The 17917-nt window shown below is 36.8% G+C and overlaps 1 protein-coding gene across 1 annotated transcript in view; it reads left to right on the top strand.

The window, feature by feature from the left end:
- LOC132189176 (uncharacterized) overlaps positions 1–17665 on the top strand; it is a 28005-nt gene extending 10340 nt beyond the window's left edge. The window contains exons 3-22 of the mRNA XM_059603768.1: positions 3497–3705; positions 5801–5920; positions 6324–6452; positions 6544–6669; positions 9111–9166; positions 9253–9352; positions 9436–9553; positions 9790–9999; positions 10748–11084; positions 11436–11529; positions 12440–12548; positions 12798–13069; positions 13215–13342; positions 13632–13866; positions 14851–15039; positions 15190–15479; positions 16016–16229; positions 16348–16590; positions 17044–17135; positions 17231–17665. Coding sequence (XP_059459751.1) covers positions 3497–3705; positions 5801–5920; positions 6324–6452; positions 6544–6669; positions 9111–9166; positions 9253–9352; positions 9436–9553; positions 9790–9999; positions 10748–11084; positions 11436–11529; positions 12440–12548; positions 12798–13069; positions 13215–13342; positions 13632–13866; positions 14851–15039; positions 15190–15479; positions 16016–16229; positions 16348–16590; positions 17044–17135; positions 17231–17378 — 3419 coding nt within the window. The 3' untranslated portion in view covers positions 17379–17665. The remainder of the gene's footprint in view (positions 1–3496; positions 3706–5800; positions 5921–6323; positions 6453–6543; positions 6670–9110; positions 9167–9252; positions 9353–9435; positions 9554–9789; positions 10000–10747; positions 11085–11435; positions 11530–12439; positions 12549–12797; positions 13070–13214; positions 13343–13631; positions 13867–14850; positions 15040–15189; positions 15480–16015; positions 16230–16347; positions 16591–17043; positions 17136–17230) is intronic.
- Positions 17666–17917: the final 252 nt, after the last annotated feature.

The raw sequence follows: 17917 nt of genomic DNA, 5'->3' as shown, positions 1-17917 counted from the left end.
TTTCTTACTCGATTTTCCCTTTCTAGTTAAGTGATCCTGTTGTATACTCCCAGTGTACTCCGGGGCGCCTTTACGCTTTTCAATAAAACTTCTTATTACTTATCAAAAAAATTATTCTTCCATAACCCCTCCCAATACGCCTCAATAGGCACAGTAGAACACCACCCACCCCTCGCACTACCAAATTTAGCGTCCACTACAACTCTCCACCATGCTTCTCTTTAATGGGCATAGTGCCATAACCATTTTCCTAAGAGAGCACGGTTGAACATCTATAGGTTAAGCACCCCCCAATCCCCCGCAGGGAGTAAACATTGGACCAACTTACTAAGTGAAATTTGAACTCTTTGCTCAAGAAATATTGTTGAAGCTTCTTTATACAGTTTGTAATATCCACAGTGAGAGGGAAAAGGGACATAAAATACGTAAGCAAATTGGAAAGGGTGTTTTGTAATACACAGTGAGAGGGAAAAGGGGCATAAAATACATAAGCAAATTGGAAAGGGTGTTGTTGATAAGGGTAATCCTACCCCCCTAAAACAAGTACATCCATTTTCAACTAGTGAGCCACTGGTCTATCTTTTCAATAACACTATCCCAAATAGACTTGGCCATAAAGGAGGCCCCCAAAGGGAGACCAAGGTACTTCATAGGCAAAGAAGAAACCTCATAGCCCAGAATGTCAGTAAACCCATCCACATTCTCAACATTACCCACTAGAACCAATTCTGATTGAGCTAGATTAATCTTTAATTTGGAGATAGTTTCGAAGCATAAGAATAAAGCACGTAGATAGCGAAATTTGTCAGGTTTGGCCCCACAGAAAAGAGTGTCATCCGCAAACAAGGTGTGAGATGTTAACCTCAGATTCCATAGAAAAGTCTAAGAGAAGACCCCATTCAACAGTTGCAGAAAACAATAATAAATAGAAAAGGCGACAAAGGATATCTTTGGCTTGGACCACAAGAACTACAAAAGAAATTAGTTGGAGTGCCATTCACTAAAACGGAGAAGCGTGCCAAAGAAATACAATGCGTTATCCAAGAACATCATTTCTCCCCAAAACCGCACTTCCTCAACAAGTAAAGTAAGAAGTCCCAATTGACATGATCATAGGCCTTCTCAATATCTAGCTTACAGAGCACTCCTAGCTCACAAGATCTGATCCTACTATCCATACATTCATTAGCAATGAGCACATTCAATGATTTGCCTACCTCTGACAAAAGCGTTCTTGAGCTTCGAAATAACCTTCCCAGACCCTATTCAACCTATTGACAAGGGCTTTAGCAATAATCTTGTAAACAACACTCACAAGACTGATAGGGCAAAGTCCTTTATATCAATGGCCTTAGTTTTCTTTGGATTGAGAGTAAAGGTGGCATTTAGACTTTTGTCAAACTTGCTACTAGCATGAAAACCATGGAACACCCCTATAATATCTACCTTGATCATCTCCCAACAAACTTGGAAGAACGCTATAGAGAAACTGTCAGGGCCTGATGCCTTTTCACTGTTCATACCTTCCACCACATCAAGGACCTCACTCTCGTCTAACGGTCTCTCTAACTAGGAAGCCTCCTCCACATCAATGGAATCAAAATTGAGGCCATCCAGCTTGGGGCGCCAACTAAACCGTATTGAGAAAAGACTGTTGTAGAAATGCACAATGTGATCCTTGATTGCCGGTTGATCAGAAGATACTGAGCCATTGACTGACAATGAGTCAATAGAGTTGTTACTCCTATGAGAAATACTACACTTCCCAAAACTTCTCCAAAATTTGCTTCCCAAATGATATGTCACAATCCTATATAATCTATCATTTTGGAAAATATGTCACCATCTCATGAGATTGTGACACATTATTTGGGAAGGAAATTTTGGAGAAAAGTTTTGAGAAGTGTAGAATTCCTCTACTCCTATTCGAATTGGCTACCTGATGGAAAAACTTTGTGCATTTGTCACCTTCTTTTAACCAAAGAACCTATACTTTTGCCTCCAACTTATCTCCTCCATTAATGTAACTTTCTCCAATTTCCTAATGACATTGGCCTTCATCAGTTTCTCCTCAACATCTAAGACCCTCTCTTCCTCTGAACCATCAAGAACATGCAGCTCCTGAAAATAGATATATATTTTTTTTCCTAATGTACCATGGTACCAAACACCTTCTCATTCCAGGTTCTTAAATCATATTTCATGGCGTTAAGTTTACGAGCCAAAATAAAGTAAGGGAGGGCCTTGAAACCGGTAAGATGACCACCACTACCTCACTCTGTCAACAAAACATGTGCCTTAAGCCACATTTCCCCCTCAATACCACCACAGTGAAGAAGAATGAGGAAGTGGTTTGAACATAACCTATGCAACCTTTTTTTGATAGCCCAGGAAACTTGGCTTCCAGAGATCAGAAACCTATCGATTCAAGACCAAAAAGGGGTTTCCCGATTGTTAGACCATGTAAAACTCCCACCTCAAGGGGGAGGTCCACAAGCTACGCACAGCACTACTGGAAATGAGTTCCAATTTAGATTCGTGCAAACAAATAATGTCCACCTTCCACTGTCTAAGCAAATTTTCAACTCTCAAGCACTTGTCACCCTCATTTAACACTTTTACATTCCATGAAAGTAGCTTGGGCTTCATAATAACCACCGACAACCCTCCCCATAACTCTACCACGGCTCACACTACTGCTGTTTGCATCATAATTAATGTGGCAAGACGGCCTTATTAATTCTCTACTACCTTAACACCCGCTTTTAAGCACGAGGTCAGCACTTGATTAGGGCGGCTTGCTTCAATAGCTGCTAATAATGCCAAAAGTTCCTCTTCAAAATCCTTACACAATAGCCCCCTGAAATGGTGAAATTCCATCACTAATGCGAAACCCAATCTAAAGGCATGGACCCTGTACTGTTTGGAATGGCTACTGCCAGACAGGAACTCAAAGGAGTGGTTTCCTCCGTGGTAAACAAATCCACATCCATGCAGGGCTGATTAACTGGAACCCGCATGCCCCCTTGAGCAACAAACACCCACTCTGAACTAGAGGAACTACAAGATTCCTCGAGACAGAAAGGGACTTTCCTTGAGCAACCAGATTCAAAATCGTTAACTGGGGCTTTGCTGCCAGGGTAAGATGAAAGCCAATAAGAATAGGACCCAACTGGAAAAGCTCACCAAGGTCTGCAGGGGTTATAAACATTTTTTAATATTTTCAGTGAGTTATAGAATAAAACCTTACTGTTTTAAATGCTATTCCATCTTAAAGCTTCAATTTCTTTCTATACGTCTGTTCTTTTTTTTTTTTTTGTTGGGGGGGTGTTGGGGTGGAAGGGGGATTGGTTTTCAACTAATTGAACCAAATGGCATCTTCTCCACTTATAAACAAGGGTTGGAGGGTGAGCATCTTCTCCACTTCATTTGAATCAAATATTGGCATTCCTCTGTGGAAACTTAGTAGTAACTGCAACCTTAATTGTAATTGCAGGTGGGAGTAGTGTTGGCTGTCCCGAGAATGCCGGTGCTGCTGGGACTTTGTATGATGCTGTTCCCCGGAGCCTTATTGTTAGCAATCATAACATATCAACAAATACGGAGACACTTCTTTTGGAGTTTCCTAATCAGCCTCTTTGGACAAATGTTTATGTTCAAAATAATGCCAGGGCTACTGTTCCATTGCTCTGGAGTCGTGTCCAGGTTTGTGAAATTCAGATTTGTAATTTCTACTGGCAGAGCTCTTGTTCCCTATATGTGTTTTGATCTTACTTTCTGGACAACCTGTATCTGTACATTTCATTTTTGGAGATAAAAGACATTTTGTGTAACCTCCCTTCTCTGTCTAAGTTAGATATTGTGTAAATTCAGAAGGGGCAGTTTTAAATATACATAAATGAAATAAAATCATTCGGAACTACTTTGGGTAATGGATATTATATTATAATTACTATAAATAATTAGAGGTAAATATAACAAATTTAATTTATATTTGATATAATTTTTAAAAATAAGAAGTTGACCCTTCCCTCTATTATTTTGCTTTATTTTTCATTTTAGAAGGGTTTTTTTTTTTTTAAAAAAAAGAAAAAATTAATTTTTTAATTTTAATGTGTCTCACAACTGTAAATGACAGCATTTAGAGGGATTATTTTATTTTTGGATCTAAATGGAACAAATATGTTTTAGAGACGAGAGATTTAGGATACAAACCAGAAATACTAATCCAATAGTGGACCATTATGTTAAAACTTTAGTACTTTTTACTTATCAATTTTTTATTTTTTTTATAAATAATTCATTTTATTGAAGAGTGCATAGGGGCGCAACGCTAGTACATATAATGTATACAAAGAAAATCCCCCTTGTATGCTAAAAGAACAAAAGTCCATTAGAAAATTGAGAGATATTATACATCACAGTCCTACTAAAAAGCGATTTGACCAGGTTGTTCTTGAGCTCTTCCTTTGTCTTCTTACAATCTTCAAAACATCTAGCGTTTTGTTCTCTCCATATACTCCACATTGAGCACAACGGGGCTATTCTTCACAGATTTAGGACTAAGCGTCTACTCACCTGACCTTGCCAACAATCTAACACCTGTACCACCCTTGCAGGCATCACCCAATGGACTCCAAATATGGCAAAGATCACACTCCATAATTCTCTTGCCACTTTGCAATGGAGTAAAGAATGATCAATCGATTTCCCACTCTTCTTACACGTGCAAAACCATTCCACTACTATGACTCTTCTCTTCTCAGATTATCTAATGTCAAAATCTTACCATGAGCTGCTATCCATACCAAAAAAATACTTTCGAAGGGATTTTTTTTTTTTTTTTTTTTGATAAGTACTCTCAAAGGGAATTTAACTTTTCAAACACTCCTCAAAGGAAAAGAAGAACCCCCCCGAAGTATTCAACTAATGAAAAAACGACCTCACCTCAAATTTTTTCCTCTTTAAATGAGTCCACCGAATACAATCCTCACTATCTGGTCTGCATCTAATTGAATATAACACATAAAAAATGCAAGCACCAAATGTACCTCCCAATCTTGTACCAATCTGACAAAAGACATATTCCACTGAATAACGCCACTGGAAGGCATCATGTTGTCCACAGCCCACGCTTCCTTACAATGGGCAATCCTAAATAACTTTGCAAAAGCTTCCATCAATGACTTATCCCCACACCAAGCATCATGCCAGAAACGAATCTTAGATCCATCCCCCACTTCATATCTAATATATCTCGAGTGGAGACCATTATGTTATTAGCGTGTGTACTACTATTTATATGTTGTGTAGGTTTACTTGATACATGTAGTGCATTTGTTAATATGTTGCACACGTCAGATGTTAATAAAGCTTCTTCCTTATTTAGGCATGATTGTATATTATTGTAGATTTAGAACGTAGTGTATGTAAGCTTTTTATACTTTATCTTATGATTTCTGTATATTCAATTTTTGAACTCTTTAAACCACGTTTTATTGGGCCAATCTCAATCAGTCTTTTGGTGTGAGCATGGATATATTAAGATGCACGTTTAGATTTTATTGGTAAAACTAAAATTAACTTTTGGTCACATTATATGGAGCCTTTGAGAATTTTTTGAATAGGAATAAAGTTTTCATTAACTGTAAATATCTATGTACAAGAGCTCTTAATTAAGTTCTCAGCTATTTGTTTTAAGGAAATTAAAGTTTGGTTGACCTTTTATCCTTCTGGGAAATGCAATTATGATGCTTATGGGAATTTAATTTAGTGATCTCCTGCTAATGCCTTGTCTCAGGTACAAGGACAGATAAGTCTGTTATGTGGTGGAGTGTTGAGTTTTGGGCTTGCACATTATGCTTCTTCAGAGTTTGAGTTATTGGCAGAAGAACTGTTGATGAGTTACTCTGTGATGAAGGTAAGCGACAATTTAGTAAATTCTTTTTATGCATACTGAGCTTGAAGCTCTTGTGCATCTTGATGTACTTGTTCAGCTGGTCTAAAGAAGTCTGCTTCTCTCTCTCTCTCTCTTCATGTGTATGTGTCTGCATGTGTGCATTGCTTGCATTCTTGTCATTTTCCTGACAAATTTTCATATGCTGTTTGCTGACTTTATAAGATTATTCCTTTTCTTGATAATGACCTATAAGTAAGAGACATGGCTGGGTGAATCTTTAGTATCATATATCTGCTTAGTTTCACCGCTCTGGTTGTTCCACATACAGGCCTTTCTATGCGTTCCTACCTTGTTTGATGCAATTGGAGGTGTAATGATTAACTTTGTTATATGGATAATGATAGCTTGGTTTGTTTAACCCTAGGTGTATGGGGCTCTGCGCATGTCTGTAAAAATATTCTTGATGTGGAATTCCACATTGCTGATAGATGGTGGTGATGATGCAATGCTTGCCACATCCTTGCTTGAGGCTAGTAATTTAATTGTTCTCAAGGTGTGTGTCACTGTCCGATTATTTGGCATTTTTCTCAAGTATATTGCTTATCGTGCATTTATAGATGATGTTTCTGCTTTTTCTATAACAGGAGTCGTCTGTCATACATTCTAATGCAAATCTGGGTGTTCATGGACAAGGTCTGCTGAATTTATCCGGACCAGGGAATTGGATTGAAGCACAACGCCTGGTGCTATCACTGTTTTACAGTATCCATGTAGGCTTCTGTTCCATTATAAATGTTATGTTGTTTCAGATGACTATTACAACCTTTTTTGTTAATCGACCAGTAAACTATTTACTAGAAGCTTGCAAAGTTAAGAAATCTAGTTGTACCATATTGTTCAGAATTTGAGATTTTCATTGTGTGAATCTCAATAAATATTGTTTTGGCATAACTCTTAACCAGTTGACCGTAAAATAATTCAAACTTTATATTTCTGTTTATTTATCACAGTTAGAAGTTGAGGCACCACAAAATTAGATATATAATCTAGATGGTGCAGTTAATGCATATTCCTTTTTAGCGCTCATATTGGTCAAGCGTCAAACCTTTTTTCCTAAATAACCCACATTATGATTTTGTGTGAAAAGGTTCTTATGACTATCTCTCTCTCTCTAACCATTTGACCGTAAAATAATTCAAACTTTATATTTTTGTTTATTTATCAAAATTAGAAGTTGGGGCACCATGAAATTAGATATATAATCTAGCTTGTGCAGTTGATGCATATTCCTTTTTAGTGCTCATATTGGTCAAGCATCAAACCTTTTTTTCCTAAATAACCCACATTATGATTTGAAAGGTTCTTATGACTCTCTTTCTCTCTCTCTCTCTCTCGTCGGCGCGCGTAGGTGCGTGCTTACGCCTTCTTGAGTTGGTTCTATGTAAGCCTTTGAGCTCTCGGTTGCAGAAGGGGGAGTCTGTTTTATGTTTGGGTAAAAGGAGCTGAGGGGCTCCTCAAGCATGGTTTTATTAGGTTGGTTTGGATGCTATTTTTTACTAGTCAAGGAAGCACTAACTACATTTATACTTCAAAAGGACCAATCACATTTATGTTGGAGTTTCTTGAAATCATTTATACAGTCAGTTCCACATATAATATATAACCAATGTGGAACTTAGCACCTACCCATGCAACACCTTTACAATTTTAGATTTAACACAACACTTTCATAATCCGGAGTATCAAAATCTCCCCATGCCGAAATTTTGGGTATTGTTAGGGTCTGCATTGTGTTGTAGCGGTCTAATGCCATGCGCGATTACTAAGTGGACCCTAATACCATTTGCCACAATCTTGGGAAATGTTAGTCGCGTTTGTGTTATACCCTAAAAGGAGTACTCAAAGATACAATTGCAGTCTCATGAAATCACTTATAAATCTAGTTCCACTTGATAAACATCCAATTTGGTACTTAATATATATGTTTATACTACTATTTACCATCTATTCATTCAGAGTGTGACTTAACACTTCCATGCAAATGCCTTCATAATTTGGAGATTATATTAAATTAGTACAGATTGTTGTGTTGTCCATATTTTTATTCTTATCCTTTTAACCTGAATTAAGAATTTTCTTGTTTAATTATGAAGAATATGCTACTACGAAACCATTTTTCATGTTTTGTATGAGATTGCCACTTACAAAGAAATCACTGTAGGATGTCATCGGTCACTTATTTATTTTTTTTATGCACTCATTGGTTAATTATCAGGCTTGTTGGATTTTGCTTTGGCTCTCACTAGTTCTCAGCATGCTTTTATGAGGTAGGATTAGCCTTGTGTCCGATTGGACATTCTTTTTGGCGCATTCCACTAGTACTCCCAGATCCTTTTTCTTCTCATTTCATTTACCCTTTACTTTTCTTTTTGTAATCGCATTCTTTTTGATGCGCTTAAATGATTTTTTAGCACCTATCTATCATCTATTCATTCCCCTACTTTCTTACTTGATCTAGGGTTTAGTCTTTGATTTGGGCAACCTCTTACAGCCCATCTACAGCTAATTGTGTGATCTTAATTTGTCAAATCACGAACTTGTCAGGGTGTTTGCAGTAATCAAATGCCTTTGAGGGCACAATTGGATGGTTCATTATAGACTTTTCTAGTACTATTAAGCCCAACTTTGCTGTCCTTTTCTATTTATACAATCTTGCTTTAGCAACCTGATAATACTGTTAAATTGCCGACTGCCCTAAAATGTTTAATTTGATAAGAAATGATAAATTTAATTAATATTTTAACACTCCTTTATGTGGGCCCAAAATCCCCTCAATAAGTGAGACTCAACACGTGAACTATTTCACTTAGAGGTATAATATGGAGTTGGGATTCAAACTCGAGACTTTTGTTTGATACCATGATAAATCACTGATTGTCCCAAAAGCTTAAGTTGATAAGAAATGGTAAATTTAATAATTTAATAACTATTTTAACAAATGCTATGATGCTCTTATCCATCCCGTTGTGACTGGTTCATCGTTAGCAATTGGGTATAGAAAAAATTCAATTAGTGGCTAATTGATGATAATTATTTTCAGATCCATGAGAGTTGTAGTAATGGCTTGCACCTGCTACGCAGTTTAGGATTTTTTTTTTTATATTTTAAAAATGTATATGATTATCAATGAAGATCTCTTTTCTGCTTGAAGGTTGGACCTGGTTCTGTTTTGCGTGGTCCCTTAGAGAATGCAACAACTGATGCTGTGTAAGTTCTGATCTAGTTGTATTATCACTTGCTTTCTAATGCTCTCTTTTAGTACAATTGAAGTATTCTATTTTATTGTATGGTAGGACACCAAAGCTCCATTGTGAAAACCAAGAGTGTCCTATTGAACTACTTCAACCACCTGAAGATTGTAATGTGAACTCGTCACTGTCCTTCACTCTTCAGGTGTTTGTTCAGTTGGTGCGGTAATAGAATTTGAAATTACTCATCTGGATCTATTTAGCAGCTTTATCAATTTGCTTTTTCAGATCTGCCGAGTTGAAGATTTATCTGTTAAAGGCCTTATAAAAGGGACTGTTGTTCATTTTCATAGAGCAAGAAATATAGCTGTACATTCTACTGGGACAATAAGTGCATCTGGGATGGGTATTGTTTCCCCTTCACCTGTGATTTTATTATGACCAAGTAATTGAGTAGTTATGCTTCCTCCACGTCTCTCTCTTTCTCTCTCTCTCTCTCTCTCTCTCTCCCCTCCCAACTGAAAAAACTCACATAATCACATTGCAGTTTGAATGGTCTGTTTCTGGAACAAAATAAAACAAATCATATTTTGACTCCAAAGAAGTCTTACTTGGGTGGAATTCATAATTGTGTTTGTTCAGGCTGCACAGGTGGTGTTGGCAGAGGACATGCTCTGAGTAATGGTATTGGTAGTGGTGGTGGGCATGGTGGCAAGGGTGGGCCTGGATGCTACTATGGTGATTGTGTCGAGGGTGGTATCTCATATGGGAATGCAGATTTGCCTTGTGAACTTGGTAGTGGAAGTGGCGATGACAGCTTTGCCGGTTCAACTGCAGGTGGTGGTATTATAGGTAAGCTCATATTGCGGCCAAGTCATGACACTATTATGCTATTAAATGGAAGAAGACATTGCTAAATAACTATTGTAACATTAAATTTCACATGTTATGTCATATATCTGCAATGTCAAAGATGTCTTCTCCACCATGTATTATGTGAAAAATTGTGATGATTCTATGTAAAATTTGAGTGTAGGTGGAGTGGTTCCATTCATGGGCATACTTTCTTTTTCCTTATGTTGCACTGAGATAATTGTGAAGTCACATTCTTCAAATTTTTTAATGTTCTAGTTGCGTACATATATTGATAATGAAGTCCACTATAAGTTACTTAGATTTCTCTTTGTTTTTTTTTTTTTTTTCATTCTTCCATCCTTTTAACATTCTTTAATTTTTTTTGTTCTAGTAATTGCTTGTTGGAGTCTTTTTGTTTGTTTGTTTTGTTTGTTTGTTTGTTTGTTTTTTTTTTTTTTTTTTTTTTTTTTTTTTTTTTTTTTTTTTTTTTTTAATCTTTGAAATTTTAGAGTGCTAGTTGTTGGCTTCGGGGTTTTCTCTTGTATACTTGTACTAGGTTGCACTCCTTTGCACTATTTTGAATGCATTCTATTACTTACTGAAAAAACATAAATAACATAGTAAGTAGCTACTTGTACTGAATAGAGGCTGGCTCTGTCCTTTTATATACAACCTTATTTGAGGTGATGGCTACTGTACCATTTATACTATCCTTCATATTCATTCGTTATATCTGTTTGAGCAGTAATGGGTTCATCGGAGCATCCCTTGTCAAGTTTGTCAATTGAAGGCTCAGTGAGTGCTGATGGAGAAAGTTTTAAAGGAACTAGTGGAAAGGCAAATTATGCAATTGCAGATGGATTGAATGGAGGTCCTGGAGGTGGGTCTGGTGGAACTATTCTTCTGTTTTTGCATACACTAGCTCTTGGTGAGCCTGCTGTTCTTTCGAGTATTGGGGGATCTGGTGGTCCCAATGGATGTGGCGGAGGAGGTGGCGGAAGGATTCATTTTCATTGGTCTGACATTCCCACTGGAGATGTGTACCAGCCCATTGCTACAGTGAAAGGAAGCATCCATGCAAGGTTCGTACACTATTCAAATGGTACATATTTCTGTATGTTCTTGTGAATTCTCTGGATTTTTGTATTTTATGAAAAGAAAGCATTGGGTGTTTACTAGTGCATGTTCTTTTTGCCTTTAGTGTGGCTTTTCTTTGTATACATCCTGTGGATTAGGGTTGGTTGCACTCCTTTGAGCTTTTTAATGAAATGAATCATTTATCAAAAAACAATGTACTAGTGCATTTTATAATATCATCACTAGGTTTGGCTAGTCTTTCTTTTGGGGGGTGTATGTAGCCGATCTTTCCCATATTGCTCATATATGTCGTGGACTTCCTGGTAGCATTTTGATGTTCTCTATAATGCTTATAGGGGAGGGGATGGTACACATCAAGGTGCTGCTGGAGAAAATGGAACAGTGACTGGGAAACCTTGCCCAAAAGGACTGTTTGGTATATTTTGTGAGGTAGGTTTTGCAAATTGTGACATTAAGATTTGTCCATTACGTTTTTGTTTGTATACCCTTCGTTTGTTTAGCATTTCTCAATTCGAGTTTGTATGTCTGTATATAGGTTTCATAACATAAAAATGTAGGCTTTATTTGGTAACAAACAATCAAAAAAACAAACACATTTTTAATCTTTATGTCACATCATGACACTTTTCAAATAAAAAACAAAAAGCACCCTCAAAATACATTAACAAACAAATAGATTTTCAACTTCAAGGCTCCATGAATAAATGAAAAGTGTTTTGAGCCCTTTTTTTCTTTCATTACTTATTAGTTTTTAGGATGTGTTTACTTTCATGAGTTGGCCAATGAGCTTAAGTTCAAACAGTACTTCCTCCCTTTGTAGCAAGGTGGAGGTTGAGGTCATGGGTTCAAGTCCCATTGGGTGTGTGTGTGTGTAGCAGTGTAACTTATCGATCAAAAATATTTTTCCTTTCATGAATCATGCAATATTACAGCTACTAATAGTATTAAGTAGAAAATGCTGAATGTTGAACATTATAGGGTCCTAATTATCCTTTAAACATCATGGGTAGGAGGAGGTTCCTCTATTTCAGATGGTGTTATTCCATGCTTTTTGTCTCTCTCAAAATATTTTGCTTTAGCTCATGCATCATTGGGCTTTGTTGTCTCGTGGGTTTTTGGGGTTGTGGGCTTTGATGGATTGGTTGGGTTGCAGGTTTTTTTTGCTGTTGCTTGGATTTTGGGCTTGTGAGAGCTCCCTGTGTATACGGCCTGTGTACTTAGGGGTGCCTTACACTTTTTCTATTAACTTTTTCATTACTTCACCAAAATAAAATCTCTAGCTTAAGTAAGTTTTTGAACTTTTTGAAACTTATATTTCGTATTTTTTGCATATCTTCAGGAATGTCCAGCTGGCACTTATAAGAATGCTACTGGATCTGATAGAGCACTTTGTCATCATTGTCCTGCTCAAGAGCTTCCCCATCGTGCTGTTTACATTGCTGTCCGAGGTACTTTTATGTTCATGGTGGCTAATTTGTTTTTATATCATTAGAGATAATGGTGCATATTCCCTTTGTAATCTCGTCGGTTCTTATCGATTATCATTCTTTGTCTTGAAGGAGGTTACAATTTCTTGTTTCTAGTTCCATTTGCTTTATGTCTTTGTTGCATTGTACTGTCTCCTGTATACACGGCCAAATTCAATTGGAATTTTTGGTAAACTGATGTATGCATTTTCAACTTGTTCTCTTTAACAGGAGGTATAGCTGAAACTCCTTGTCCTTACAGATGCATTTCAGACAGATATCACATGCCAAACTGTTACACAGCTCTTGAAGAGTTGGTTTATACATTTGGTGGGCCTTGGTTATTTTGTCTTCTCCTTATGGGTCTCCTCATTCTGTTAGCTCTGGTGCTTAGTGTTGCAAGAATGAAATTTTTCGGAGTTGATGAATCACCAGGACCAGCTCCCACTCAACATGGCTCTCAAATAGATCACTCCTTCCCTTTTCTTGAGTCTTTGAATGAGGTTTTCCTTCAAATGTTCTTGCTTTGTGAAATTGTGTTTGTCATACCTATTTTCTTCTGGTTACATACTGCTTATGTAGCTTATCTTTGTTCTCTCTCTCTCTCTGCACTTGCATTGGATTCAATAGTTGCTATTTGTGTGCTAGGTTTTGGAAACAAACAGAGCTGAAGAGTCCCAGAGTCATGTGCATAGAATGTATTTCATGGGTCCTAATACTTTCAGCGAACCTTGGCATCTCCCCCACACGCCTCCTGAACAAATAAAAGAGATTGTGTAAGTTGAACTTGATTTTTTTCCCTAATTACTTAAGTTGTCCCTTTATGGGTTTTTGGATTTCATTTTCTTTGGTAATTTAATTATATTTGAGATGTTCTAGAGGCATTGAGTGAATTTCGTCAAAGTATTGAGGTTGTTTGTTGTCCAGATAGAATTGTGCTTGCATATCTGGTTCCCCTTTTTTTCATACATTCCATCATTGTTTGTAACAGCACCATATTTTACTTACAAAAAGAAATTATACTTGAGATGGAAGTATTTCTCCATAATCTATTTGATTTGGCAGATATGAGGGTGCATTCAATACTTTTGTGGATGAGATTAATGCTCTAGCTGCTTATCAGTGGTGGGAGGGAGCAATATACAGCATTCTTTCTGTTCTTGCATATCCCCTTGCATGGTCATGGCAACAGTGGCGTCGGAGATTGAAATTGCAACGTTTGCGTGAGTTCGTTAGATCAGAGTATGATCATGCTTGCTTACGTTCTTGTCGTTCACGCGCTCTTTATGAAGGGATCAAGGTAGGTTTTTTTCACAATTTTTGGATGAATTTGTTGTGGCTTCATTAGACTGAATTAATGTGTTGCATGTGACGAGGGTTTGAAATATTTTTCAAGCTCATAACATGGATCCTGGTTTGGGGTATAATCTCTGATGTGCTTTACCAGCTCAGCTGCTGATGTTGCCGTTTCTTTGCTTGTTTGAATGTATTTATATTCAAAGTCCTCACCCCTCACTTTCTTTCCCTTGCCCAAACAGTAAATCACTACATGGTTGCTATTCTGTTTTAGCGAGATGCATTACTGCATTTTTCAACAACAAATCAGTTGTGCTGTTTATAGCTTTGCTTATTCAATATCTTTTGGTTCTCATCTGTTTTCTATTTAGGATTTTCTTTACTATTAGAAGGTGGCCAGAGTGTTTCGGCTATTGCTCCAGCATACATTATTAATTTATTAGCTGAGCATGTTCTATGTTGAGGTTGATCTTTAAATTGATTTTTTTTTTTTTTTCTTCAAATCACAGTTAGTAAATACCGCCTATAATCAAAAATGAAAATTTTATTTTCTTTTTAAATTGGGATGGATATAGGATATCAAATGATTTGTGCCATTTATATTTTCCTACCAAGGAAAGAAATGCTTATGAGAACTTGTAATAGTTCCAAAAAACACAAGTAATTTATTGACATTGGATTTTACATTTTTGTGGCTTCGTTTATAATTAACTGTTTTTTCTTAACAGTGTTCATGTTCTTATCCTTTTATTATCTACGAATATATATTACATCTAAACTTAGGGGTTCAGTGCTATTTGTGTGTATGGGTATGTTTTTATCTTGATACATAACCTCTTATTTAGAACTTATCATTGAGCACAATTTGGTTTCTTCAGTGTGTAATCCTATGAAAACATTAATTCCTTACATTGTGGAGACTTTAATGTGGTCTCAATGAGATCTGATTGATTTTTAAGCCTGGGTATGTTCTCCTGTATTACTGTAGGTTGCTGCAACTTCTGATTTAATGCTAGCATATATGGACTTCTTCCTTGGTGGTGATGAAAAGAGAACTGATCTTCCTCCTCGTTTACACCATAGATTTCCAATGTCATTACCTTTTGGAGGTGATGCAAGTTACATGGCTCCTTTCTCACTTCACAGCGATAATATTCTTACAAGCCTCATAAGTCAGGTTTGTTGATTGATACAGAGGAAACTCTAAAATTGATTAAGGTGCACATAGACTCATCATAAACGCATACATGAGACGGAAGAATTTTGGTGGGGGGGTGAATCAATTGCCTTTATAGAATTTGCTAATTGTTATGTTTCTGGCCTGCAGTCTGTCCCACCTACGATATGGTATCGATTGGTGGCTGGTTTGAATGCACAATTGCGCTTAGTTCAGCGTGGACGGTTAATAGTAACCTTTCGGCCTGTTCTCAGATGGCTTGAAACTCATGCCAATCCTGCTTTGAGGAACCATGGAATATGTGTTGATCTTGCTTGGTTTCAGGCTACAGCTTGTGGCTATTTTCAGTATGGACTTTTGATGTATGCTGTTGAAGAAGAAAATAATCCTGCATCATTTGGAAATATTGGTGGAGCGATACGGACTGAGCAACAGTTACGGTAATGGTTTGTGGTTTTATGAGAAATAGCCTATGTCAAGAGTGATAACCAAATTCTTGTTGCCTTGCATTTTATGTTTATTCCATCCTCATTACACATCTTGACTTGTCAGATTTGATAGTTGTGTAGCGACAATTCTTGTGGAAACTGGGTGTATGTTAATGTTATCTTGTCCTTCCATGGATAAGATGATGACACTAAACCTATCAAATTTAGAAGTGTCATTGAAGTTGAAAATGTAGAGACTCTAATATTGGTTGTATATATTAAAGTGGAAACATGAATGTCATGATGACATGCGTGCAATAAACACCCAAATGTACCCCTGGGCACATTAGCAAGGAACGGAGATATATACATACATAGAATAGAGAAATCCCATGTCTTATGTTGTGTTACTTGAGCAGATATAGAAAAGATACGGAGGTAAATTGGTGTACAGTTGATTCCTTGTACATGCTTCCCAACAAATGCACATACGCCTGATGGTAATTGAATTGAGTTTGACTTTGCTTCCTATCTCCCTTGGTTTACAGTGGAAAAAGCGCTTACAGAGAAAATCCATCTGGTCACTTGATAGAAGAAACACACTCAAATCGAGCACTCGGAAGCAATGGAAGTTTAATTAGGCGAAAAAGGATGTATGGCAGCATTTTAGATGCTAGCAATTTACAAGAACTTGAAGAAAAGAGAGAAATATTTTATCTTCTCTCTTTTATACTTCATAATACTAGACCTGTTCGCCACCAGGTATAAATCATGCTTGGTTTGATTATTGCATTTTAATGGTTAAAATTCACATGAAATTTAGATTTTACTTCACTCACTGTCAATTTCTTTTTTTTTTTTGGTCCTAATGTTATTGCAGGATCTTGTTGGTTTAGTCATCTCGATGCTACTTTTAGGGGATTTTAGCTTAGTGTTGCTTACTTTGCTCCAGATGTATTCGTTTTCACTGGCAGATGTTTTTCTGGTTTTGTTTATTTTACCTCTCGGCACTCTTCTCCCATTTCCTGCTGGAATCAATGCTCTATTCAGTCATGGACCTAGACGTTCCGCAAGCCTTGCACGTTTCTATGCTTTGTGGAACGTTACATCCTTGATTAATGTTGTAAGTTGCAATATCTGCCCCTTAAGATACGGGTTGAGTGGTTATAGTTAATTCTTTATCTGGGTTCTGCTTTGCAACCCTTCCTTCACCCAATGAACGTAGTAGAAGCTGTGAGGAACTTACTTGCTGAAAAGAAATATGAGAAGAACACAAAATCTTCAAATCTGAAGTGGATTTTGTTTAGAATTATGGTTTGAATCTGACAAAGTTATTATATTTTTTTAGTTTGTTCTCTTGACACTGAATGGATCACAATATGTATAGAAATGTACAAACACACATTCTCTCAAATGGCAGTCCAAAAATGAGATTAGGATACACAGCAAAAAGGGAGCCCTCCCCCATCTCTTAAACCTCAGAATTTCTAGGTCTTTAATTAAGCGTGGTGATAGCTTCTATCTTGTCTGTCTCTTAACGAAAGTGATACATTATTACCTTATGATCTTCTTTCAGGTGGTTGCTTTTGTTTGTGGATATCTGCACTATTACTCTCAATTACCACCTAATAGAAAGCATGCGAACTTTCAGCCATGGAATATTAGCATGTGAGGGATTCTTTAATCTTTGAAAAAATTTCTTTATGTTGTTAGGCACCCCAATTAACAGTTTCTGATTATTTTCATGGTACTTGTTGGCACAGGGACGAAAGTGAATGGTGGCTATTTCCTGGTGGACTGCTTTTATGTAAATTCTTCCAGTCCCGCCTTATAAATTGGCATGTGGCAAATCTGGAGATTCATGACCGTTCATTGTATAGTAGCAATTTTGAGCTGTTCTGGCATTCGTAGAATTATGGCTCTCAACAAGATGACATGTCAACCTTAACTTGTACCTTTTTTCTGTTAGGTATTTCTGTATGTTCTGTGAGAGTAGGTGAGTGATTGACATAGAGATTACAGATGTAAAGAAAGGTAAAGGAAAATGAAAATGGAGAGAGAGAGAGAGAGAGAGAGAGAGAGAGAGATTCATTGTTCTAATACTTCGTTGAAGAAACAATGAAAGCAATGTGTAATCTTTTTTCTTTTTATTAACAATGTAAATGGAAAGTGCAATATCCCTAACTTTTTTAGTTTTCTTTCTATTTCTTCGATTGAAGTTTGTCATACTTTCATTAATGGGTTTTTTTTTTTTTTTTAATTGAATAAGGAAAGGGCTACAGGGAAGGATCTTTTTCACTTCTGATCCGATCATTAGAAGAAGTGAGAGATCCTGAAAACGAAAAAGGGGTGGGCTTCCCAACAATAAACCCAAAATAAACTAAAACAACACAGAAATAAAAACAGGAGGGAAGGCCACCCCAACAACAAAGCCCAAATGGTAAAAAACA

The sequence above is a fragment of the Corylus avellana genome, chromosome ca8 (assembly GCF_901000735.1).
Source record: "Corylus avellana chromosome ca8, CavTom2PMs-1.0".
Classification (NCBI taxonomy): Eukaryota; Viridiplantae; Streptophyta; class Magnoliopsida; order Fagales; family Betulaceae; genus Corylus; species Corylus avellana.
Note: the sequence above shows the minus strand (reverse complement) of the source record. Positions and strands in the feature narration are given on the sequence as shown.